The sequence below is a fragment of the Equus quagga genome, chromosome 16 (assembly GCF_021613505.1).
Source record: "Equus quagga isolate Etosha38 chromosome 16, UCLA_HA_Equagga_1.0, whole genome shotgun sequence".
In the NCBI taxonomy this organism is placed as follows: domain Eukaryota; kingdom Metazoa; phylum Chordata; class Mammalia; order Perissodactyla; family Equidae; genus Equus; species Equus quagga.
Genome location: NC_060282.1, coordinates 31,652,664 through 31,680,025, shown reverse-complemented (window position 1 = coordinate 31,680,025; position 27,362 = coordinate 31,652,664). Strand labels below are relative to the sequence as shown.

General features: G+C 37.4%; 1 protein-coding gene across 6 annotated transcripts in view; it reads right to left on the bottom strand.

Annotated features, from left to right (window-relative positions):
- ANGPT1 (angiopoietin 1) overlaps positions 1–27,362 on the bottom strand; it is a 239,768-nt gene that overhangs the window by 100,443 nt on the left and 111,963 nt on the right. For all 6 annotated transcript variants that reach the window (XM_046641603.1, XM_046641605.1, XM_046641604.1 and 3 more), the window contains exon 2: positions 3,256–3,411. In XM_046641603.1, coding sequence (XP_046497559.1) covers positions 3,256–3,411 — 156 coding nt within the window. The remainder of the gene's footprint in view (positions 1–3,255; positions 3,412–27,362) is intronic.

The window sequence follows — 27,362 nt, the reverse complement described above, 5'->3', positions numbered from 1 at the left end:
AAGAAGGGGAGATATTGGTACAAACTGATAACGGAGTGAGAAAAACACTGCAAGCTAGACTAAGGAGGAAGGACTGGGCACGGTGTTGGTTCCTGATTCTCACCACCATGGCCAGCTGGGTTGTTTAGATGTGCTCATTATCTGTCTCTTTTCTGACCATGATGCTTATTGAGCATGAGTATTTTTAAATGCCATTGCAGTAAAACTGTGGCTCTACCAACTTTTGTTAAGTGTCAGTTTGGAAGGTCAGTGGAGGACTAGAAAGTACTGAATTACTTATAACATTATCACGTGAAAGCTAGGGCACTAAAATATATTGCAAAACTATTGGCATGAATTCCTAAAATGACTGAGGACCTGAAACCAGTTTAGGAAAGCAGCATTTACCAACGTAAAACAAAGTACAGCGAATATGGGAGCAAAAACCTGAGAGCATACCTGGATAACTCGAAAGTATCTATTGTTTCATAAATGCTTATTACAAAAGAATAAAGTGTATTGAGATGAAGGAATAACTCGGGAGTCATTCTGTAAACTTGGCCCTGCATCGGGACTTGAGTGCACTCGAATGCTTATGTCTAAGTAGAACATGGCCTATTGCAAAGCTTCAAAAAAGCACCACGTGGGTACATGGTCACGAGAAAAACTTTTGGAGCATCACACCTACACATAGAGTAGATAATCAGAAGACACTAAAATGAAGATGTAATGAACGCTAAAGATTCACTTCTTCGGGTCAGACATAGTTTGTCTGGGCTATTGTCTTCCTTCTTCACCTTTCTCTCATTGCCAGTTCTGGTGGATTTGTGATTTTTGAGATGTTTTCCAGGTTTCAGCTATCTTAAAATCCTTCTTGATTCATCTAATAAACTTTCGTTGGCCTTTAGTGTCTATTTAGGTTTACCTGCTCCACACAGGGAATTATTTTCTTTCTATGACTTTTCTGTACTATTTTCCATATTTTCCAAGGTACGTATCTCTCAACCTTAAGAATGAAGAACGTGTTATCTCTTAAAATCTTACTTGGCATTCATCTTAACAGTCTGGAGACTAATATGATGACAATGGAAACTTTTTCCCCCCACAACTCCAATTCCCAGGTGGAAAGAGGACAAAAACAACTCAAGAGACTTTTGGGGATGGGAAAAATAAAACAAAACCCTGCTACGTATATCATAAAACTTATTATAACAAAAATGCATAAAAATTTTAAATGTTCAATCAAGTAGGGTAATATTAATTGTGTATTTCAGTTTTTGAATATATATACAGCTTTGTAGGAGACGGTAAACATTCTGTTTTGTTTTTTTTTTTTTTAAGATTGGCACCTGAGCTAACAGCTGTTGCCAATCTTTTTTTTTTCTCCCTGCTTTTTCTTCCCAAATCCCCCCAGTACATAGTTGCATATTTTAGTTGTGGGTCCTTCTAGTTGTGGCATGTGGGACGCCACCTCAATGTGGCCTGATGAGCAGTGCCATGTCCGCGCCCAGGATGTGAACCAGCGAAACCCTGGGCTGCCGAAGCGGAGCATGCAAACTTAACCACTCGGCCACGGGGTCGGCCCCTAAACGTTCTGTTCTAATAAAAATAAAAGGAAATACACTCAGATTATTTATACCACAAGAAGCCAATGCTCATAGATCACCAAGCTTGCTTAGTGTGATGATAAATGATTATATAAAATATCATAATTTTTAGGGGCTGGCCCGGTGGCATAGTGGTTGAGTTCGTGCATTCCACTTCAGCGGCCCAGGGTTTGCTGGCTCAGATCCCAGGTGCGGACATGGCACCGCTCACCAAGCCATGCTGAGGCGGTGTCCCACATAGCACAAATAGAAGCACTCACAACTAGAATGTGCAACTGTGTACTGGGGTGAGGGGTGGCACTTTGGGGAGAAGAAGAACAAAGAAAAGAAAAAGAAAAAAAGAAGATTGGCAACAGAGGTTAGCTCAGGTGCCAATCTTTAAAAAAAAAATGCTCTATCCATATAAATTATCATTGTTATTTCTCTTTAAATACCAACATATGATCTGTGATGCCATTAACACAAATGAAATAAAACAGAAATAAAGTTGCATCTTTCTTTTGAATTTGTGTTGTTAAAATAATTAACAAGGAGGCCATTACAAAGTGGCTGTAATGCCTTGGTAACCCACATAAGCAAACTAAAGCCTAAGCCAGAGTCAATGCACTTGAATTCAAGATAATGAAACTTAAGAACAATCAATCACAAACAGCCATGGAGGCTTTCCTAAATAAGGCAGCCACTGAAGCTATAGCCAATCGAATAATTGTCTTGCTTTGCTTCTGCGTCTTCTCTGTTGAAACCTTTCCCTTAGCTCCTGCAGTAGAATGCTCATAATTACTTCTCATTAGGCACCGCCCACTTTGAATCGATGCTTGCTCAAATAAACTCTTGGAAATGTTAATGTGCCTCAGTTTATCTTTTGACAATATATTTCGTTTTGATTCCAGAAATCAACTGTATTGAGATAGAATCATTCTCTGGGTTTCTAAATGGTAACTGGAATAACTATTTCCATGGTTAAAAGGGGACCAAGAGATCATCTTCTTGTCATCAAAAATGATATTTTCACTGAACTGTAATGGTAGTTTTGTGCCAGTGATGACTGAAGGGAAATTTACTGGTTTGTACATAAATAACTACAACTGCACATAAATAAGTATGTCATTGTCCCTGGTAGGGTAATAAACATATATATGAAGATATATGTATATATATGGATAAAGTTTTAATTGACTTCTTATTATAAAATCATGCTGAAGAAAAAAAAATCTACACATTCCTGATCAGTTTATTTGGGGTTTTCCTTCCTACCCACTGAATGCACAAAACCTGTGCAGGTGCAATTCTGGCTGGAATACTACCAGGGACAAAAAAGGACGGATCAAAAACGTACATCAAAGGTGTCGATTTGACCCAAATGGTTATTTTGGTTGACACATATCATATCACAGTTGGTAGCTGCAGTGTTTATTTGAATTTAAACGCTGATTAAGTCTTTTGCCAGTCCTGTTTTTGCAAACACATACAAAGCTAAATATGCCAACCCTCATTAAGTCAAAAGAAACACGCATAGCATGTCAGGCAGTCATTGTTGTTATTATCAATAAACAAAAATGTATATGTTTCACCAATCCCAGTGCTGCAATGTGCTCTGTGTTTATGTAGTAAGCAAAAGGAAAAATATCTTCCTGGTTAAGAGTTTGTCGACTCTGGCCCAGCGGAGTACCTGGGTCTCAACATCTGTCAGCTTTCTGGTCTGTTCTGCTGTCTGAGAGAGGAGGCTGGTTCCTATCTCGAGCATGGTGGCCGTGTGGTTCTGAACTGCGTTCTGCTGTATCTGGGCCATCTCCGACTTCATATTTTCCACAATGTAATTCTCAATCTGCAAGAGATAAAGGACAAAATACAGTACATTATAAGCAAAGCCTCTCAGTTGGAACACATCATATTTACAATGACAAAATAAGACACAGCTGGCAAATCTGCCATCTGCCAGGGATCCTCTGCATCTTCGGGAGTTGGGGAAATGGGAGCAGAGCACACAGGGATCCAGTTGCTAACAAAGTCCCAATATACTGATGCATATATGTTCCAAATCACAATCATCATGAAAATTTGCACGTGGATGGTGCTCTCTTGTTTTCAATGTCATCTCATTTAACCCTCACAGCAAAGATGTGAGAGTTAGGCACAGATGGCCTCATTGTTCTTTTTATTTTACAGCTGAGGAAACAGAATCAGAGAAGGTCGATTGTGAGCCCAAGGTCACTCAGCAAGAATACAGCAGAGTTAGCACGATAATTTAAATCTAAATCTTGGTTCTCTGGTCTTTCCAATACATGATATTGATCACTCATCTCTGAGAAAAATTCAGCTTCCTGCTCCCATTTCTGTAATGATAAATAAAAGACCATGCTGGGTTAGGGGATGGGACAAGGAATGTGAGGAGGGCACATGCCCCAAAACAAGCCTTTAAGGGAATATTAAAGTATAGGCAACAGCATATGAAGTGAGCTGCAGAGCCTCAGAGCTAGCTAAAACCATTCTCCAGTGCTCCTTTGCAAGCTCCAAAATGGTATTGTAAATATAAGCCCATAAAGCAGCATTTGCCCTTCTCACCGTGGGTAACATTTAGTCCTTTATGGTGCCATCTTAGCAAATACTGTGATTGTAAAACAAATGGTACCACAGGGGCCAAGAAGAATTATTAAGTGACTTACTACAAGGGAGTCTGTTAGGTACCTGGCAGAATAAAGCTAAGCATATGCAGTGTTTGAAAAATATGGAGGAAGCCTGCACCTCCCTGTCAGTGCACTTAATTCTCCCCCACCACTGCGTGGTGACTACATTTTATTACTCAATTACACATATGAGGAAATCGCATCCCAGGGAAGTCAGGTCCAAGGCCACACACCACAAAAACAACTAGGCTTGGATTTGAGTGCTGAAGTCCTTAACTTTCATACCAACACTCTTAACCACTCGATAGCTCTGCCAAGTCGTGCTTCACAAGCTGGGTTCCAAATCATTAAAGGCTACGTGATTTTTACTGATGCTAGTGAACCATAATACATCCAGTATTTTCTAAATCATAGTAACATTATTATCTTGTAATCAATATAGCCTCAAACGAAATTCTCCTTTGTGAAACTTTGGCAGTTCACTTTCTAACACCATCTCTTGTTTATTTCTATTTATCAAACATGACTCTTCCCCAAGCTCAAGAAAACTAAAGGTTAAAATCAAACTTACATTGTTACTGATAAATTCTGACTTTGTTCTTTGTCAATATAAGGAACACCCTTTCATTGTCTATTCCCAAATTAGACGTAGGGGGAAAAATTCAACCTATAAAAATGTATTATAAAACAAATGCAAAACAGATTAGAATGAATATCTGGAAATTATCTTAACAAATTTTAAGGTCTCTAGGCCAGATTTGGGCTTTATTCCAATTGAACTAACATATTTAAACAACGATGGGAGAGTGGGGGGAAGGATGGTAGTCAGAGTATGAGACTCTTGTTTTGGATTCTGCCTCCTATGTTCCCCCTTCTCTTAATAACATCCCTTAACTTTCTTCTGGGAAATCACCTTTTTCCCTGCGGAACAAATGACTCAGGCGAAGTTATCTCACCCTAGCTTCAGGAGTGGGTACATGTTTGAGCCTGACAGATCAGAATGTTCCGTTCTTATTTAGAGAGAGGGAATTGTTCAAGAATGGAAAGATACTGTAAGCAAGACCATTAAGTCTCCGTTCTGGAATTTTGTCCAACTATTTTACAAAAGAACTTCTTTTTCCTCTGTGGTTAGTAAGCTGGTAATATATATGCCTGATACCATTGAAGCCCCATTTTGCCATCACAAAACCAGAGCCAGCCTAAGAATGAGACCAACTCAGAAAGATAGATAAGTAGATAGATAAACAGATGATAGATAGCTGGCTGATACAGACAGAAGCATACCTTTAGAGCACCTTGATCCAGTCGTGTTTTTAGCCAGATCTACCCTTGGACATTCAATTGTAAATTGTGTGATCTAATAATCTCCCCTGAAACAGCTCGCCTTTTTTTTTAACACAGAAAGAGTCTTGACTAATAGATTTGATGGATGTTTAGCAAAGGAAGCCTCAGAAGGCAAATATTAGCAGTATGTTCCTTGCTTGTCCAGGGAATTTGGGGTTGTATACAAACATGTGTATTCTCAAAAATGGGAGGTAAGTCTCCATCATGGAGGTGATATCCGCCATTTACAGCTGGCATTTATCAACTGTAACTCTGTGGCGGGCACTGAGCTATGTGCGTTCCTTTTACAACGGCACTTAAACCTCACAACAACTTTATGTGGTAGGTATTATCATGGCCACTTTGTAGGTGAGACTACTGAGGCTTAGAAAATAAATAACTTGCTCAAGAACAAACAAGAACTCAACTCTCAATGCCAAAACCCATGTTCTTAAACTCTAACCTATTCAGTTAGCACCACTTAACTACTTTATGCATTTTCTTATGCAGCTCCTAAACCTTGTCTATTCATCAAAACTTCATGGAGGAAATTTTATAAATGTGGATGGAGGTACAATACACGAAAGAACTCTGAATTGGAATTTTCAAAGTGTATACTAGGAAACTCTATGTTTTAAAAAACTTCCCAATATAATTCCAATTGAGGCAAAGGCCAGTAGTTCACAAAATGTGGTCCATAGAATAACTGCCTGTATGAGAACTATTTGTGAACAGTCTGCCATGAGACGAGGACATCGTGCCAGAATGCAAATCATCTATGTCACTAAGCACACTGTTTAGTTCACTTATACAATATATATAAATAGGAGCAAGACTTTCCATGAAGACAGTGATGCTCTAATGCTTCAATTTACATTCTGGTGCAAGTTTCTTACCTTGCTTGTGAAACGACAACAGTTTCCCTGAGTAGCAGTGATTTAGATCATTACATTTACCTTGTACGTCAGGTTCCCTTTTGCCTAGAAATTTCAAATAACAACTTGGTTTCCTATGCAGATTTCTCTCCTGAGAGAAAATCCACTAATCAGTGAGTTCCAATACAGATCTGCTTGATAATGACACATCAGTTTATTATGCAGTTGGTAAGTGGGAGTCAGTTCCCCGACCTTGACTTGCTCTGCATGTAATAGGAACCATGTGCCACAGTCTCCACAGAGGAGGACACCCTCTGGCACAGGGTGACTACATCAACGTTCAGCTCCTTTGTGATTCTATCTATGTTAGAGCCTATCTCTCTATTCTGTATTACCGTGCTTTTTTTTTTAATTTTAAAATTTAATGCCAGCAAAGCAAAATAAGTGCCTTAGGACAGCATTCATCACAAAGAGCCTCCCAATTCTGCTGACGCTGTTGTAGAAATAAAGTAGGTCTCCAACCTATACTAAAACTCTTAGTTGGGCTGCCATGATGAGTTACATGAATACAACTCTAGTTAATTATTTTTTAATCAAATGGAACTGCTTTCTCTAGGAGGAACTGCCTTTTAATGCAAAAGGTAATGGCACACTTAAGTAGCGAAAACCAGATGTAGTTGATTTAAAGGCTGAGGAGGGAGGCAGAAGTCAAATATACAATGTGTGATTAATATGGAGGGCTACTTTCATCTTATCTGTAAACATTCCTCCGTAGATGGATAACTGTGAAATTCATCTTGATGTGCCATATCAGCCAGGTTCAGGAAAGACTTGTGGCAAATTTGATTGTCTTCATATATTCCCCACTGATTTTAAAAATATGTTACAGAATATGATGGCTTCCTTAACTTTCAATATTTTATAAACACCTAAGATGTAAATTTTAAGCTTAGAAGTTGCTGACCACAAGAGCTGATGAATTATAACGTAGGGTACTCCCAACCTGAATTGTAAAATTATTTGACTATACTGCCACTCTCAGCATCTGACTCGAATTTCATAAAGCACTGTCCAAAAGACTAGCAAGAGGATGTAGGATGTGGTTTGAAATGAGATAAGGGACAATAATTGATGATTTTTAAGCAAGGAAAAAATGTGACGTTTGTAAAGTGATTTAGTGTTTACAAAGAGCTTTCATATATATTGTTTGACTTGATTCTTATACGAGCCCTACAAGGGGAGTACTGACTCCACTTTCTGATTTAAGAAACAGAGGCTCAGAGGCCTTAGGCAACTTGATAGAAATGAAAGAAAGAACTCAAATCTATCTTCTGATGTTCCACTAGCCTCAGAGTTGTATGAACAGCTCTGTTGTTGGAAAGGTTGGATGGTTGGTTGACTGATTAATTGACTTCATTTTTAGCCAGCTCATTGAGAAGTCTTTTACTTATTCCTTTGAGAAAATCATGCATCATTAGAGGGTAGTTACTTTCACTTTGCTTCACCATATTGGAGACCAAGTTAATTCGAGGTGAGGTGAGAGGCTCTAGGGCCAGGTATATGGAAAGTTGACTGTGCCAGCATTTTTACTACAAGGGGTCACTGAAAATGCCCTTGTCAGTTCTTACTGGTTTTTTTTTTAGTATGTAGTTCATAGCATGTTTGCTTTCTTCCACTTATTCTATTTCTCACAAACCATTGTAAAATACAACAAAGGGAATAACAACAACAACACCTCTACTAAGGCAAGGTACATACCAGGTTTTACAAATATGTAGCTCATTGGCTCCTCATAACGATCTAGGCACTGTATTATTTTTCCTCATTTCACTGATAAGGAAACAGGCTCAGGGAAGTTGTCAATTGTCTATTATCACACAATGAGTCAGTGGATGAGCTTGTATGTCACTTTGAAAGAGGCTAGATGGTCCTGCAGGTTGTGCTCCATTCTAAAGGGTAGTCACCCATCAAGCACAAGCACACCACCACCAATGTCATAGACACATTCTGATAACACACAATATTCATGCAAGGAATACATAAAATGAAGGCTACAGAACTGATGAGATGAAACACAGTCAAAGATAGGTAATTTTTTCATTTTTTATTTTTATTAAATTTTTTATTTATGTTTTAAAGATTGGCACCTGAGCTAACTGTTGCCAATCATTTTTTTTTTCTTCTCTCAAAAGCCCCCCAGTACATAGCTGTATATTCTAGTTGTGAGTGCCTCTGATTGTGCTATGAGGGACACTGCCTCAACATGGCCTGACAAGTGGTGCCATGTCCGCGCCTACCATCTGAACCAGCGAAACCCTGGGCTGCAGAAGCAGAGTGTGTGAACGTAACCACTCTGCCACGGGGCTGGCCCCTCATTTTTTTATTTAATCATTTTCACACTGATTGATGGGTTATAAAATCCGGGGAAATGTTATAGGTGGTGAGAAAGCAAATATACAGTTAACTGTATGATTAAGTAGCATTATTAAATAGACAAAAATATTGTTAAGAAGTCAAAATTATCAGCCATTTGTAGTTCACTCGTTTGCCCATATCTTTTGCCCAATGACTCGGAGAGAATTAATGCTTCCATTTTCCATTACAAGAGAGTTCTGGGAGAGCTCGCTTACTGGTCTCTCAAAATTCTTGCTGCTTCATGTTCATGAGGACCAAAATCTGTGTAAGATTATGACATGTCTTGCATGTGAAATGTATTCTCTGTCATTTCACTTCAAGAGATCATTTCAAGGGGATCTTTTAAATGAGAGCATATCTTAAAGCACAGAGAATACTTTCTCCATGTAATCCTTAAGAAAATAACATTTTAAGCCCTATAAAAACGGACAAAGGCATTGTTCACTTAAAATATGTTGTAGATTAAGTGGATTCTCACTGAATGTTGATGCATATGGTATTACTCAGTTATAGCAAAACAACCATGAAACAAAGTAAAAGGGTAAATATGGGAAAGCAATAAAAAGGTAAAACAATGCAAAAAATGCCTTAAATGTTAACAGTTTTATCTAATATCATTGTTTCATAAATCAGCAGCAATATTGAAAATGCAACTCTATCTAGGTTTATGGTTTATAAAAAAAGATGGCAGAGGCCAAATATATTATTTGCAGGAATTTCTATTATTAGGTCTCTCAGTATACTGCTTCTTTTACCAAATGGAGAAGTATAATTGTCTTTTTAGACAATCGATCTACTTAGCTGACATTTGAAACAGTTTCTGTACTGATAGGCATGACATACATCCCATTTCTCATTTTGGTATCTGAAGGAACACTCGCTATTTATGGAAGAAAGAAAACCATTAGAAGAAGCAAGCTGGAGGAGACATTAAATATTATGAGCTCCCAGGATCTCGTTTTATAGACGTGGTGACTCAGGTTCAGGGATGTTATAGAAAGCAAGGTGAAACAACTAATTAACGTCAGATGCCGGGTTGTAGCCACTCAGTGTGTGGGAAATAGACTTACATCGGCAGGCTGAGCCAACAATAATGGCTGCCGGTATTGTTGGCCCACTCCACATTTCTTTCCCAATTCCTTGTTTCCTGCTACTTGCTTTACTGCTGCTGGCTCCTAATTTGAGGTTCCCCTTTCACAATATTGATTCATGCCCCTTCAGTTTTTGGGGTCTTGACTTTGCTTTCTGGACTCTATCTTTGCTTCCCAGAACTGACGCCCAGCAACTGCTCCTCAGCCATAGACCTCAACATCTCCCGGATTTTATTCTTCCTATGCATTACCCCAAAAATGGCAAAAATCAGGACCAGACCCTAAAATTAGTTCAAACTTATTAACCCTGCATCAGTTCGATTTTGTTCTAGCAAGTATGTGATAAACGGATCCTATGTATTAAGCCTAGTGCCAGATATTACGAGTACAAAGAGTTGAGTTTTGTCAGAATTAGACACATATTGATGGGTTATTTCACTAGAGTTGTGAATATTCTGATAAGGTTTACCTCTGACTATATGTCTTCCTGTAAGTATTATTATCTCTGATAGGGAGAAGCGCTCAGCTATTGACATTAATAATATGAGTGGATGTTTGTTATATCACCTCCATTGGAGTGGTAGCAAGACCCCCTTTGAGGCATATGGAGAAGCTAAGCTATCAAGATATCCCAGAAAATCCCATATGAACAATTCTTCTGCAATCATTTTTCTTGGTTATGACTCTTTTAAGACCTTATTTTTGCGGCTGCTGAAAGTTGCCAGTCATGTATAGTGCCCCAGACTTGGGTCAGGACCCAGGAAAGTCATTCTCTTTTCATATTAACAAATGAGATGTTTCCTGTGCCAAAACACATTTCACCAGCTTGGCACCTCTCTTTCACCCCATTTTCTCATGCCCAGAAAAAGACAGAATCATGAAACTTTAAAAATATTTATGTGTCTGATTAATTTTTCCCTTTACATTTTTAAAAGGCAGATGGTATATAAAAAGCACACTCAGCAAGGAGCCAGTTATTTGGATTTTAATCTAGATACTATTGTTGACTGACTTTGTGAACATGTGCAAGTCGCTGAAGCAATTTGGGTTTCAGATCTTCATCTACAACTTAGAGGGCTGGGTTACATTATTTGTAATGTCTCTTGAAGCTCTCAAATCACTTGATTTAAAACTTCCTTTATAAGGAACAGGATTCTGCAAGATTTTAATTTTTATTTATTACAGAAAATTGAATATAGATGTATATATCTGCGTCTATAAAATATTTAGTACATATTCTTAATGGCACTTAGGAAACAATGATACTGGAACACGATAGACGAGTCCTGGATCAAGTCTTTCCAGCAAGCACATCTGTTTTAAGAAAAACAGCTAGAATGTCTGATTCCCTTAATCCCCAGGCACCATTCTGTCCAAAATCTGTTCCTTGTCTTTCTCCAATACAATCTGGTTTTCTTCCCCTGTTTCTTTTATCAATGAATGGTACCGCCGCTACCCACCCATTCATCCAAGCCACGGGGAGTCATCTTGACTATTCCTTGCCTTCATTTTCTACATTCAATTAGCACAACATGTGTTGTTTTTGTCTCTTGAAGGATGCCTAGGTCCATCCCTCTCCTTGCTTCCCTTTCTCCCTACCACATCTCTTTATCTTCACTGGCAGTGACTTCGGTCAGACTCTCATCATTTTTCTTCTGGATTTGTTAATGGCCCTATAACTGGTCTCCTGACTCCAGACTTGCTTCCTCCAATCCATCATCCATGGTGCAACCAGAGGGATCTATCTAAAACACAAATTTGGGCTTGTCACGCCGCTGCTTAAACTGTTTCAGTGGTTTTCACTACCTGCAGATAAAGTCATAACTTCTTAATCAGCTTGGAAGACTCTTTATGATCTGGACTCAGCTTCCCTACTTGTACCTCATGCTCCAGACACACCAAGTTATTTGCATTTTTTCCAAACATACATTATTTTCTTTTGCTTCCATGCCTTTGCACATGCCTTTGCTCTGATTGGAATATTCCTTTTCCTCCTCATTTTCCCTTATCCTGTTTTTGAAACCTCAGTTCAAGTTTTTCCTCCACAAGGAAACTTTCTGTGATTCTCCTCTCTGTAAGACCCCTCCTTTGTACGTTTAGAGGATCCTGTACGTTTTTTCATAATAACATTGCCCACCACCCCAGTACACCATTAACTCCTTGAGGGCAAGCACTGTCTTGTTCAGCTTGGTATCGCTTAGTGCCTGTCACAGAGTGAGTCCTCAATAATATTTAGATAAACAAATTAACGCACGAATGAATGAACTTGCATATGAAAATACTGACAACTTCTAATTGTGAGCTTAGCCTAGTTACAGTTCTTCCTGAAAGTATGAAATATCCTATTACCAATTATTAAATGATGCCTTTTTGAATGTCAACGGACCAGTGTAAAATGACGTAAAAGTAGATAAGTCTGAAGACAAATATCCTCACTTATTGAACCACATAATCCTATCTTGTCTTCCTGTTTCTTCCCTACTTTTCTTTTCCCAATCATCTTTATTATTTAAATTAAGTAAAATCCAGCAAACACATTGAAAAACAACCATGAGCTAATCACTGTGCTATACAATGAAAGCAAAAGAACGAGGAAAACTTGATTCTGATGATGAACACTACTTATAATGCAAGTGTGTTACAAGTGCTGGAATAAAGGTACAAACGTCCTGCCTGCCTACCTAATGAGGTAGGATAAAGGAAGTTTTGAATCCTCTAAATGAAGGAATTGAGGAAGTCTTCCCAGAGGCAGTCCCAAATGAATATGGCAGGGAGGGCATAAATTTCTTATATCTGCCTTAATACACAAATATGTGACTTGGAAAACTTGGAGGATGAAGGGATAAAGAAGGAAGCCAGAAAGACTATGACAGCATGCAAGGAGCTGTGCTCATGTAGGCAAGATGACTCTCCTGACCACCTCCTGGAATGTGCTGTTCAGGAAATCAAGAGATAAATCAGTCAGAAGCAAGGGCATGCCATCGAGGCCACACACAGGGCAAGAGCATGCTATCAAATTTTCAATGTGAGATTCATACAGAAGGCTTAGGCAGATAATTTCTTTGATCTTTATGATATTTTCAAGCACACTAATCATAAAGTTTACCTCTTTAATAACACATATAAGTGCACATATGTGTGTACGTGTGTGTGTGCATGTGTGTATACTTGCACACATATACTCTCACACACATGTATTACCATACTCCCAACCGATGTGTCAGGTTCTATATTCATACTTTGTAGTTCTGTTCATTTCATTGTAGTTTATTTCATTAAAGATGCATTTAAAATAACCAGTGCATCACCTTCTTTTGGATGAGGTATATTTCATATCAAAATAATCACTATAGATAATGCATGTTAAACAGTCATGGACAGCTCCAGGATTCTGCCTAACAACCGAGAAAGCTTTTTCTCGAGTTCTGAATATACAAATGAAAGAAAAAATGGAAAAACCACAAGGCAACTTCATACACATTGTTTTTATGTTGATAAAAGTGATAGTTTTTAAAATAAAGAAGATATTGCTTCAAACAGAAAATTCCAAACCTATCTTTCTTTAACTTAATGCATTTTAGTTTCTTGCTTATCTGGAATGAAATTTAACGCTTTTGCATGCTACATGAAATACATTCTGGTTCATTCCAAAAAAGGAAGCTTTGGCATTTGAACTAGAGACCACCCCAGTAGACAGGAGGTTGTTGGGAAGCGATGGGGTAAAAGAGACTCTCCACAGGATACTTCTAAGAAACACCTTCTGCAAACTACCTTTTTTTCCTCCTATGACAAATAATGACTGTGATGCAAAAAGGTAGCTTATTATGTTCACTTTTTGAAGGAAACCCCCTGTATTAAATGCAACACTGTAGGATTATGTAATTTAAATACTCAGTAGATGATATAAGATACACAATAACAGAAGTTCAAAAGCCTTAATAATTAAGGGATTTATACATTTTTCAGGAATACCACTACCAGGTAGAAAATTGCCGTCATTTTACTCTGGCATTTCATATGAAATAGCAAGGTATTAGTACTTAAAATCTTACCTCATTCCAATAAAACCCCTCTGTTCAATATTCTGAATTTTTTAGGCTGTTACATTTCCATATATGCTGCTTCTTTTCTAGAAATAAAGTTATTCTATTCATCTTCCTTCTCTTCTGTAATATCTGTTAAGTTTATGGTTGCTTATTTAAAATTAACTTTCATCTGCTTAAACAAGGCAAAATTAATGGTAAGAGTGTGTGTGTGTGTGTTTCTTCTCCAATATGGGATTACTCAATGGAACGTACAGTAAGGTTGTACAGGCATAAAACTGTCAAAGTCATTGTATAACAAACATTCCAAAGCATTATGCGTGAGGTCTAAGTAATTTTTCCTGAATAATAGTTCTTATTTAAATTACCCTTGGTTCAAGTACTGGAAAGATTATTAGGATGGAAATAGTCATTCAAAGCATAAGAAAGGAACAATGATTGCTGACATCTTACAAATGAAATAAAATCCATATTTTTCCTCACTTTGATCAAAGGACTACAGACACGCCGCGTTGTTTCTTCTTTCACAAAGACCATTTTGGTGCTCTGGTGATGCTTGTTACATCTCAAGTGCTATTGGAAAGGAATACAAATTACCATTACAATGAATTAGTCTCTCTCAGAATTAACCACAGAGCACAAGAGAGAATGAAACTATGCATGAGTAACTGTTAAGATACCTGTTCCTATTACCACATGTATTGCCAGAAGAATTTTGTAAGAGAACATTTTAAACATTCTCTAATCTAGTTTTGCGAGATAAAGATCACTTCACAGTGTTGCTCTTGATTTCCCCCCCATCCCCAACAAGCTATGACTACTTAAAATCTTAGATTTTTCAATTGAAAGAAGGCTAGTCTAACTTATTGGAAAGACTAAATCTTGGAATCTTAGAAATATTTTTAAAATCATGAAATGTTGGGAATAGACACCATGAAACTCTGGTTAAGATTTAGCAGTTGTCACAATCTGACATATTTACTTTGAATTTGTTTCTGTTTTAGTAAGAAATAACATGTACAGACAACCAAAGTCCCGCCTCCACACACATTCTCCTGAAGCCCACGTGGACTTGTACTACATAGGTGTATACCCAAATGATAAGCCATGCCATCTAGTATATTTTCAAGATTTACAAAAACATTACCTTATCGTATGGCTCCTTCAACTCTGTGAATTTTTAATCAACCTCGTGTTTGTGAGACTTAGGCATATTAGCAGGGTAATTCTATTATGAATTACAAGACTGAATCAGCTTTAGTAATGTTAACTGCCAATGAAATAGTCTTGTACTGAAAGGGCTGAGTTACTCTGAAGACAAGATACAAACTCTAATTAGATCTGTAACTCTGAGTTCTAGCTCTGTCACAAGATGGAACAAATTGTTTCTCAGCCTCTCACAAAGCCCCTAGGATTTCTTCTCTAAAGAGCAGAAGGAAAGCTGCGTGATGGATCTTCCCCCAGTTATAGAATGTATCTCAAGAATCTGTATGAAGAATTTTTATCTTTGGCAAATAGTTATTTCCCAGAGAGAGCAATTATGGGGTTGAAAAAGAAAGGGAAACAAGGAAATAAGTTACCAGAACTAAAAATTGATTCTATAGTCCTTCTCAAACATAAATTACTACATTAAGATTTTAAAATAACTAGGACCACAATTATAAAGACAGCCCTTCCAATTTCCTAGGCAGCCTTCCATTGAATAGATCATGTAGGCTAGATTTTAAGGTACAAAACGACTAAAAATTATCAGCTTTCCATGGCTTTAAAAAGCACACAAAAACAACCTTTCTGCTCAATATAAGTAGTATATGAAATGATATATTTAGCATGTTCTCAGTTATGGTAAGTGTATTCAGACACACATTTGTATGTATTGGAAAAAGAAAAGAAACACTGGATTGTGATCAGTGCCTATCTCTGGCTGATGGGAATACAAGTGAATTTTATTTTCTTCTTGAAATGGTTTGATATTTTCCACTTTGTTTAAGAAAATGAGAATTTAATTTTATATTCAGAAAAAACATAAAGAATGAGAGAAAGATGGAAATGTGCTTAGAATGCATTCACTCAGTGGGAAACATAAACATCTGGCAGTTTGGTGGTGGCCTGGTCAGAGCAAACCTGGAGAACACCATGGTGATCAGTAGACATACCCCAAGGCTTTGTTGAGGTTTCTCCCCTAGTGCTGTCCCCTACCCTCCCAATGCCCTGGCTTTATGAGAACTAAAGAAAACAAACAAATCAAGGAAAACAAAAGAGCAGAAACAGCCCCAGGTAATTTCTGAAGGGGAAGGGTTTTGCGGACAGCCTATAACAATAGCCATTATTTATTGAGCACTTCTCCTGTGTCAGCCAATGAGTTATGGTCTTTACGTGCTTCCTTTGACTATTCCTCATAGCACTCCTTTGGAATAATACTGTTACTGTCTCATACCCATGAGATGGTAGAAGTTAAGTAACATAACCAGGGTCACAGAGCCCAAATGCTGGAGCTGGTATTCAAACTTAAGTCAGTCTGATGCCCAAGTCCATTCTTTCCACTTAAGTTGGCCTCAGCTCCTTGGTTAGTGCAAGGATCACAAATAGGCCATTTCTTGCCCACATCTGTCCAGTTGAAGTGTTTTGTTTGGCTAGCACATTATTGTTTAAGTACGATTTTAAGCCTTTAGCCAGGAGGCATAGTCTCCAATTAGCCACCACTCTTACCTCTCTCAGAGATAACACTCCTGGCCCTTTTAGCTATTTATGGTAAGCTGCCCTGATCCTAAAGGCATTTGAGTTGCCACCAACTTGGGGGGGGGGGGGGGGGTGGAATTAAAGGCACCTACCATTTGACTATGACCTTCCAATGATTAAAAACAAAAAAACCCAAACTCTTCATTCACTTGTTCTCCCTTTTAAAATACAATGCAAAAACCCCTTCACCACTATTATGCTCAGGACGATTGAAAGAATAACTGGGTCAATATGTAATGGGCCCTTTGAGGCCTTCCTAAACTGAGGATAAAATAATTATTTTATATGACAAGCTGACTTATTCTTTCCTCAGCTCCATGATGCTATGCTATTTATGGCCTCATTAATTATCCTTGCTGAAAAGCACTAGTATTTTCTTTCATTTACTCAACCGAAACAGATACCATCTTCACACAGCATGTGGATTAGTATCATGCTTGTTCTCCTGTTCGTTACACTATCATTCCTTCAAATAAACACAAATGTCAAGTAAATATTTATTCTAATGCTCATATACATGCATTGAAAACTTATTGCCATAGAGTGTACTCTAATGTTATGATTTACAAAAAGTTTCCCAACAAAATTTCATCAATACTCTTCACACAAGCCTTTTTCCTTTTGGAAATAAATGTTTTCTAGGTTACTAAATTAAAACATGCTGAACTATATCTAAATTGAAATTGCTGAACTGAAATAACTTTTGCTCAAAGATTTTTTAGTTGTTAAGTAAAACTACTTAAAGCTAAATATATTTACAGAATTTTTGCAGATACATATGTTTATATAGAATATTGAATTAGATTATATATATGTGTGTATATATATACATATATATATAATATATGGGATAAAGTAGTAGGCTGTGATTATCTCTCTTTGAAAATGCCATGTCTTATCAAGCAGGTGTAAGATTATAACATAGCAGATCAGATATGAACAAAGACACATAGGCACACACAGATGTGGGTGTGTAAATAAGTATGTTTATATAATATATACATTTATATACTTTCTTGTATGAGATAAACACAGTTCAATAAACATCTACTGAGTAACCTTTATATGTTTTCTACGTTAACAGGCCTTGTGACCCTAGAGATATAAAGATGCAAAAGATATAGTTCTTGCCTAGTCCCTCTCTAGTGAGAAAGACCAGTACATAAACAGACAATATCATTATAATATGGTAACTGTTAGAAATAGCCTGTACAAGATTGTGAAGTGTAATACCCCAAGTTTATGAAATCCATGACAATCTATTCCACACACTCAGAGAGAAGAAATGATGAGTTTGGTCGACTTCTCAGTTACCTCAACATGACTGAGCACAAACATAATTTGGAGAAAGCACACGCTTCATCAACCTCTTTTCTGTCCTGATGTGCATTCCCACGCAGGGCTGGTTGCTCTCAGCATTCACAGCTTCATCATGACCGCTTTTATATTAAAATTATATCAGCATCATTATTTCCAGGAAACCATGAAGCCCCAACATTATATATCCTATGATGTCACTGAGACCTTATATATTGACTTCTTAAAGCCAAGGTTCTCGGGCCACAATGAGATATGTTATACTAAAAAGTCAGGTAGGGGCTGGAAAATCACCATCATATCAGGAAATCATGCATTTGTTTTCCCATAACTTTTAATCTGTAAAAAATGGAGAGTCAGAGAAGATAGGTAATTTCCCCAAAGACACACAGTTAAATAGAGCTCACAGCAGAACTAGAATTCTCACCTTGCCTTGTCTAAATCCAGAATCCATGGTTGTGCTAATACACAACATGCCTATTAGCCCAGATGTAAGGATCTCTCATATCAAAAGTTAAGATTTGTTATGGTCTACCTGATTTCTTCCAAAGTGGGAGGAAAGTCTTAGGGAACTCACATAAGCAGGGGGAATCTGGGATGCTGGGCTATCTTTAGCATGGTGCTGTGGAGAGCTCCCAGGACGTGTCATCAGGAGACCTGAGTAATTTGTTCATTTTCTCTTATCAGCCATATGAACTTCACAATCTTTTACTTGCCAAAGATAGATAATTTTCATCAGTAAAATCGTCATGCTACTTTTACCTGTACTAACTATCTCATAAATTTGTTGTACAGATCAAATGAAGTAAGTGTGTGCAAACACCTGGTCAGCTATAAGATGCTATGCAAATGGCAGATACTTATGCTTTGGTCTGAAGCCAAGTTGGGAGAAGAAATTTGAAGATCTATTAGAAAAAGTGTGAATTCTCTGGTATAACTTTATATATATATATTTTTTTTTCAATGAGATGACAACAGTTAAAATTAGCCATCATATTATTTCTTTTACCAAATTCAGATTTAAAGCCACATGAAAAGCAGCATATAAGAAGCAGTGTATGAGAAAGAAGAGGAAGCTTTAGACTTTGACAGCTTTATTTTATTTATTTATTTATTTATTTTTGGAGGAAGATTAGCCCTGAGCTAACTGCTGCTAATCCTCCTCTTTTTTTCTGAGGAAGACGGGGCCTGAGCTAACATCCGTGCCCATCTTCCTCTACTTTATATGTGGGACGCCCACCATAGCATGGCTTGCCAAGCAGTGCCATGTCTGCACACGGGATCCGAACCGGAGAACCCCGGGCCGCCAAAGCAGAACATGCGCACTTAACTGCTGAGCCACCAGGCTGGCCCCAAAGACTTTGATAGCTTTAGACTGGCAACTGTTTTGCTGTGTGACTTTGAGCAAGTTGCTTTCCTTCTCTGTGCTTCAGCATCTAGAAAATGGGAATAATAATGTACCTACATCATAGTATTGTTTGGAGATTAAACAAGAAAAATCATGAGCATACCTACACTGAAAAATAAAATAACAAGCTTCTAATGGAAACAAATGAGTTTAAACTTGCTTAGCAGGTGGATATAAGAAATGATGTGAGAGAGTGAAGAAAAACATTTCCGAGAGATTTGTTCTTGGAGGCCTAGCTTCTGAACGCTTATTAGCATTGTGATTATAAAGAAGTCACTTAACTATTCTGTGCCTTGCTTTCCTCATTTGTAAAGTAAATGTAATAATACTTATGTTAAAGCAGTTCTGTAACGTTAAAATGAAAATATTTTGTAAACTAGAATCACACAAAGACACAAGATTTCTTACAGCATGTTGTCATCCCTGATACTACCGCCTGTCAATGCTAAAGGGTTTTGCAAATCTTCATCCTTAAATAATTAAGTATCTTTCCTGTTTACACTATCTCAGGAATCTATGTACTCCGGGCTGGCCAAAATGTCTTGGAACAGATAATAATATTTTACTATATTTTAATGTAATGTCAGAAAGCCATTTATTATATATATTCACTAATTCTTCCAGATTTTATGGTCAAAGGGTATAAAGAAACCTCTTGTACAACATGTGCTAGTTGTTTCAAACCTTTTGAGAGAACTTTCTCCTTGAGCAATTTTAACCCAGAAATATCTATAATTATGATTTTGATAATGAGTCGACTCTGAATTGCTAGGCCAGTAATGAATAAAGTGCGAGACTGCAGTGAATAAAGTTCCCAGATGTCTTTCATAAAAATATTGTCGGGGAAGGAGTGGGTGGTGGGATTGGGGGAAGATTGTAAAAGGGAAAAAAAGAAACATTTAACATTTTAAACATTACAGTTAACACAACTATCTGAACATCTGACTTAAAAGCAGATAAAGTACAAAATTATTCACATTATAAAAATATTCATCTCTTTACTTAGGATAAGAGGAACCTGTAAAGTAAAAATATTGCAAGTGCTGATGGTTTGTTTTGCTTTGTTTTCTGATAAATTGACTGATAAACTGAAGATGAAGCATTTCAAGCCACTGATGATAACTATCAATAAAAATTTCAGACAAAGCAAATATGACATTAAACAATAAAAAGAGCATTTACTTGTATGGTTCACTACTGGGCATTTGGCAAACTTGACAATGAAAGGCCTCAAATGGTTCTTTGCTCCATGAGAAGCAGTGCCTCCTTTAAGATAGATTGATGTTTAGAATTTCATAAACCTCAGGGGCTTAGCACTTCTTTATTTAATCACACAACTAAAAAAGCCCTTGTGGGTGCTTGCTACATGAAACATTCCAAATGAGTAAGTCCACTGAGATTTCTGAGTTTCCTGTGACGCTTACCATTATTGCATCTGCAACCCCCTGCTGTTGGGCATGAAGCAATGAGCCTTGTCCTTGCCTGGGGCTCATCTCATGGTGTAACATGTGAAGGTCATGGCACTATGCACTTTGGGATTTTATCTTTAAATGGATTCTAAACAGGAAGAGACTCTCTAACAAAGAGCCATTAAAATACTCCAACTTTTGAAACATTCACAGAGACACAATCACTAGAACAGAATAAGGTTGGTTCTTCTCGGGAAAAAACACAAATATAACAAAGTCAGATTAGAGTAGAGGCTTTCTCATTTTTTTTCACTGTGACTCATACTAAGAGGAATAGTTTTAATCGGGACAAGGAACGAATACAAAACACACACACACACACACACATACGCACACAAGCTTGCACGTGCACACAAGTAAGAAACAAAAGTTTCGGGAAACAATATTTACTCCAATGACACAGTACATAGAACCCAGGTCTCTGACCCTCTGAGACTTTGATATTTTATTTCGTTTGTACAAGAAGATTTGACTCAACCAATTTTTTAGTTTTACAACCTATTAATGGTCATGATGTTCAGCTGAAAAACACTGGATTGGAAGCTGATATTCATAACTACTATTTATGATGTTCTCACTACGTGTGAGGCAACGTGCTGAATAGCTTACTTAAATCATAGCATTTAGTCCTCAAACAACCATTAGGGATGAATGCTATTATATCTTTTTCATAGACAAGGCATCTGAGATTACGACTTGGCTCTGGTTATGCAGCCAGGAAATTCAAGAGGCGGGACTAGAAGTCAATCCTTTCTAACTCAGAATTATACTCATTACACCACCAAAAAGCCAAAAGTTGATATTTCAGGTCAGACTAGACAGAATTCTGACTAGATTAGTAGGAAAAACTATTTCTATACAATAAAGAAACTGGCAGAGCCTAACATAATTTTTTAAGATCATTGTGTGTGTGTGTATATATATATATATATATACCCAATGCAGTTCTTCTTAGAATAGAGATTCACTATTTTTTTTACACAAAGCTTGTTGTCATTATTTTAAGTGACCAATTGTAGAGCTTCTGTGCATTGCTATATAGAAACTTCAATAGGATAGATTCCAGCTATTGAATTTAAACACAAGTTTAGTAGGGTAATCAGCCTCTAAGATGGTCCAATGAGCCTCTCCTTCTGGTATTTATATTCTTCCGTAGTCTCCTTCTGCATTCTACCAGAGTTGTCTGTGTGATCAAGAGAATATGACAGAAGAGATGATATGCCATTTCAGAAAAAGATACCATGGCTTCCATCTTGGTCTCTCTCTCTCTCTCTGTCTCTCGCCCATCACTCCCTCTGGGGGAGGCCATGTTATAAGCAGCTCCATGGAGAGGTCCACATGGTGAGGAATTGAAGCTCCAGCAAAAGCCAGGTGAATAAGCTTGGAATAGATCCTCCAGCCCCAGTCTTGTCTTCAGAGACTGTAGCCCAAGCCAACAGATTGCCTGTACCCGCCAAGGGACCCAGAGCCAGAACCACCCAGCTAAGCTGTCCTCAGAACTCTGATTCTCAGAAACTGTGAGATAAGTGTCTGATATTTTAAGTTATTATATTTTAGTATAATTTTTTAGGCAATAATAGATAATAAATGCAAACAGTTACAGCTTAAACTTGGCAGGATGCTATCTCAAAAGAGGTTTTGTCTGCATGTGTTACACAACACCTTTCATAGCAAAAATGGAGTCCAAAAGTAACAGAATACTCAGGTTGGAAAAAATAAGAGAAAAGAAAAGAAAACTAAATCATGAATGGTGCGGGAAATCTGATAGTTTATTATTAGGTTTTCAAGTCAAACTACACAGTCTAGACTAGAGGCTGGTGATACAATTTATGAATCATTGAGACTCCTAATCCTAAGCAGTTAATAACAATTTGTCAGCCAATCAATTAATCAGCATCTCCTTTGTTCTTATTCTCCCCAATCATTGGCTATTTTAAACATCACTGGCACGTCCCACTTGAAGCTGAATAAGAAAAGAGAAGAGAATCGAAACTCACATATGTGAGTTCTGCTACTCTTTGCAGTTTATGCTGGGGCTAGTCTTTGAAAAGTGGGCAAAACTAGGCACCATCAACCATCTTGAATCCCTCTCTCCTAGTACCTAGGATTCTCATGCTATCTTCCAGCTCCCTAACCCCTTCCACCATGGCATTTACTCAGGTCTGCCTTTCCCCACAATACCCTCCCTTTGCATTAATTCAGAGAAATCACAAATGAATGATTTCTAACTTGTTGCTCTTCTGGCTATTTTAATTTTCTAAAAGACACTTGTTTACTCAATTAAATTCTGACTTTTTAGATTTCAGGGAGGATTAGAAGCTGAAATGAAGATTTCATAATTGAAAATATACATATCTTATCTGTGTCATTTGGACCAAAACTGAAATTCCTAGAAAAAAAATTTAACTTGTTTTACAATGTTAGGATTGTCATTAAATTATTTATAAATTTAAATAAGTTTTCTCAGCTCCAACACTATTCACATTTAGGGCAGGATAATGTTTCATTGTGTGTGAGTATATGGGAGGATGTCCTATGTATTATAGGATATTTGGCAGCATCATTGGTCTCTACCCACCAGATGCTGGTAGCACTCCTAGCTATGGCAACCAAAAATGTCTCCAGACATTGCTGATGTCCGCTGGGAGTCAAGATCATGTGGAGTTGCGAATCACTAATATAAATAATTGCTACGTTTTTGAGCAAGTACGTGTATGTGTTCACTAAGAGGATATAAGAAAATAATTTCAGGAAATGTGGGGTTATTTAGGAGGTGACCCCTCTCCTGGTACTTCTAAAATTACAGTCATATCATGGAACCAAAATGTGTCTGTCTAATTTTTATCCTGCATTTTAACAAAAGGTAGAGATTGAAACTACTAATTTTATCTTAATTATATTATTTAACTTATCAGATAAAAATTTGGCCATATTTACAAAACGCAAACAGATATTCACACAATGTGAGGGCTAGAAAGCATCATGGGTGCTGTCTCCTCAAATTTGCTCTCTTTAAAAACTATGGCCCAGAGAAATGGTCTGACAGAGATTCAATCATGCGGTAAGGACTGGAACTCAAGTCTCTGATGCTCATCTGTTCTTGAGGAAGGTGGAAACAAGAAAACATACTTCGCTTTTGGTTAGGAGTTCACCAACACTACATATAATACACTTTTCCCTGGGTTTATGTGTTATATATGTTACATACCTGGGGCACCGGGCAGAAGACACCAGCTTGATTGTGGACTCTGCCAGGTATTTGCATGACCTAGGGGTAAGGCTTGATTCTCCGCCTCAGTTTCCTATCTTTAACATGAGGATAACACCTATTGTGAAGGTTTTGTAAACTATCACATGTGATTAAAATGTGAATTAGCTTGTTGTCACACTAAAACTTTTGAGATATTTATAAAAATAATGAATACATACTAAAGTTTACCTCAGATAGAAAAAGCGATAATCCCAGTGCTGTCAAAACTAAATTTACAAAGAGCTTATGTTCTAGCTGTGCTAAGGTGCTAAAAATGGCCTATTTGACAAAGTGTAAATCCCTTTCCATTTCCTAACTGTTCTTTTCAGAATCTCCATTCTCTACTCTCTTAAGTGAGAATTAACTTCAATGCTATTTTTAGTCAAGTACGAAATAGATTTATCTTCAGGAATAGGAGAATGCATTTTGAAAGATCTGGAGAAAATCTACAAATTTTGAAGGAACACTGTCTTTTTGCTCATGCATTTGTAAGTCACATGATATTTAAGATTGAGAGGTTGAATTTTGAAATATGCTAAAACTTGAAAAGTAGGCAATTGACCACTCAGAGAATTAGACAGCAGATACAGTGATAGTATGTCTAAGTATGATCATGTTGGCTGTGTTGGAAGATGAAATGAGATGTAGATTTAATGGGTGAAATGATGTCATCCATGAGAGATCATTCATAGAAGCATTTCCTCTCCAAAAAGATACTATTTACCACTGAAAGAAAAAGTGCTATACTCTATCCTGATGGGAATTTTTCTTTCCTGAGGTTCTCCTGGACATTTTTAGTGCATCACTAATTTCTGATGGACTGAATGACTTATTAGATTTCCCTAAATGCCTTACTTTGCCCTTGGGAAAAGCCAAGGCTTTGAGGAAAAATCTGACTTATTGTATCTTATAATGGAGTATAGGGACCTAATTAAGAATAAAGAATTAAATAGATGAACACAGTGACGATTTTTTTTTATGGTCTCTCATTATTCTCTTAAAAGAGATGACCTAGTTAAGGAAAAGTGACTTGGAACGACGTGGCCAGTGCTTAGCACCCAAGTCTTAAAATGCCTTTTTCTCAAGTAAAAGTCAGCTGTTTCATTCTCTTTCCAAAAAAGTTCTGAACTTAGCGCCACTTCAGTTGACTGCTTTAAGAATGCTGACCTTCATTCCCATTTAAGAGAGTGAAGGATTAGGATTAATGTTTCTTTCTTATATACTCTGCCTTGCAAAACCCTTTCCATTTACTCATAAAAGAAGTTTGCCAATCTTTTTTTATTGAAAGGATTAAGATCAGGTTATTGTCATCCTAATAGTGTGATCAAATACAGTTGTGGTAAGCAAACAAGAGACCAGGAGAGCCAACAGCAACAGGCTGTAATATAATGCCACAGACTAGTTTATCGAGTATATTATCAGGAAATCATTGTAAGATTAGAAAGTATAATATTTACATTTAATTATAATTTACACAATGGCAGTTCTCATGAGAAAATATACTTTAAAAAAAGACAAACCAATTAAACCAACATGCTCGTAAGCACTGTATATTCTGGCTCGAGGTCACCACGGTAGTGGGGCAGGTTCTGTCCTGTTCAAGGGCACGAGTAAGGGCTGGAATCAGTCCACTTTTAGCTCTCTAAACCTCAGTGCTTGATGCAGGACTGGGGTATTTTTCAATTCTCTCAAAAGCATTATACAGGTTAGTGGAGGTCCCAAATTGCCTTTCATCTAATGGTCCAGATGCAATCTTTTTTTTACTAACACTCCATCAGAGAAAAGAGAAGCACATGGTTATAGGCCAAAGAATTGACTTACATTTTCCAACCTGACATGATCACACACTCAGTCTTCGAAAGAGACTAGGGAAACCTACTCTTCACTATTAGAAATTCTGGTGGAAATTGGGGTGGTAGCAGATGGTATTTAGCTAGGGGAATAAGAAATGCTTAAACTCTTTTTTTGTCCAGTCAAAACCCTGTCCCCTTGAGGTACCCTAGGAAAATATAAGCGAAGGGACAGTGCAAAAAGAAAGCTAAATTTCACATTATTATTAGTTGGGCTTTTGTGCCAAATTCCAATCCAGAGCTCTCTGATAAACTGTACTGGAGCATAAAGCCTAGCACAGAAGTGTAGGAAGGCTAGCCTATCCTCCAGGGAAACTGAAACTCAAATGTTATATGCCATACGACCTGAAGACATGGAGCACAGCACCAGAATGCTCCCTCCTGCCACGCCTCACACTCTGTGCCTATGTTTCTGCATACAACCATGCTAAATATATCGATAAAAGCTAAATTCACACTTCTTGCCCCAACTTGCACAGCATGCGTTTGGAATGACAGGATCTACGTACGTGGTAAAGTTTAGCAAAATCTTAAGAAATAATTTCAATTTACATTATGTGAATCCTATAAGTCTATTATAGGACAGAATGTTGCAATTCAGAGGACAGAGGAAAATTTTCATGGGAAATGTAGAAGTTAAACTCAAACTTGATGATTGTCTAGGGAAGAACAGAGGGACAATTGTTAGTAGAAAGAAGAGCTCTTACAATGGCACAGAAGCCATAAAAATGCATACTTCATTTAGGTGCAGAAAGGAGGGAATAGTACACATTCTTCTCCAGCCATAGGAGAGGATTTAGAAGGGAAAGAAGGAAGAAACAAGGGGAGGCCCAGACAAATTGTGGTGGGTATTTAGTGTTAAGCTAAAGAGAATTTAAATTTTGTCCCACTGAAAAAGGAGAAAATCCAAGGATATAGGCCTTCAAGTCTGACTTTGGGTTCTCACTAAATTCCAAAATTTTTAAAAATCTGTTATAACTGGAAACTTTATTTCCAAGCTACCAACATGTGATTTGCGGGTCGCTGCCTTTGGGAAATATAGAATTTCTAAGATTTTTGAACTTGGAGTTTAGGAAATTTCCAATTTTGAAGCAACTACTCTCTGATGTTCCAGAAGATCAAGTACCATTTTCTCTTTTCCTTCCTTCTAATGCTTAATCTGCAGCACTCCATTCAAAGCACAGCTCATCACTGATTAGACAAATACTTACAAGCAGGGCTCATTTCTAGTAGGTAATGAAGTGTAAGGACGAAGCTTAAATGATGCAATATACCCAATGTCCAGCCTTACATAAATAAATAAAGGACCATTTGTTTCATTTCACTTCAATACACACTTGTGAAAGGGGATGTTCTATTTCTTTTGGCACAC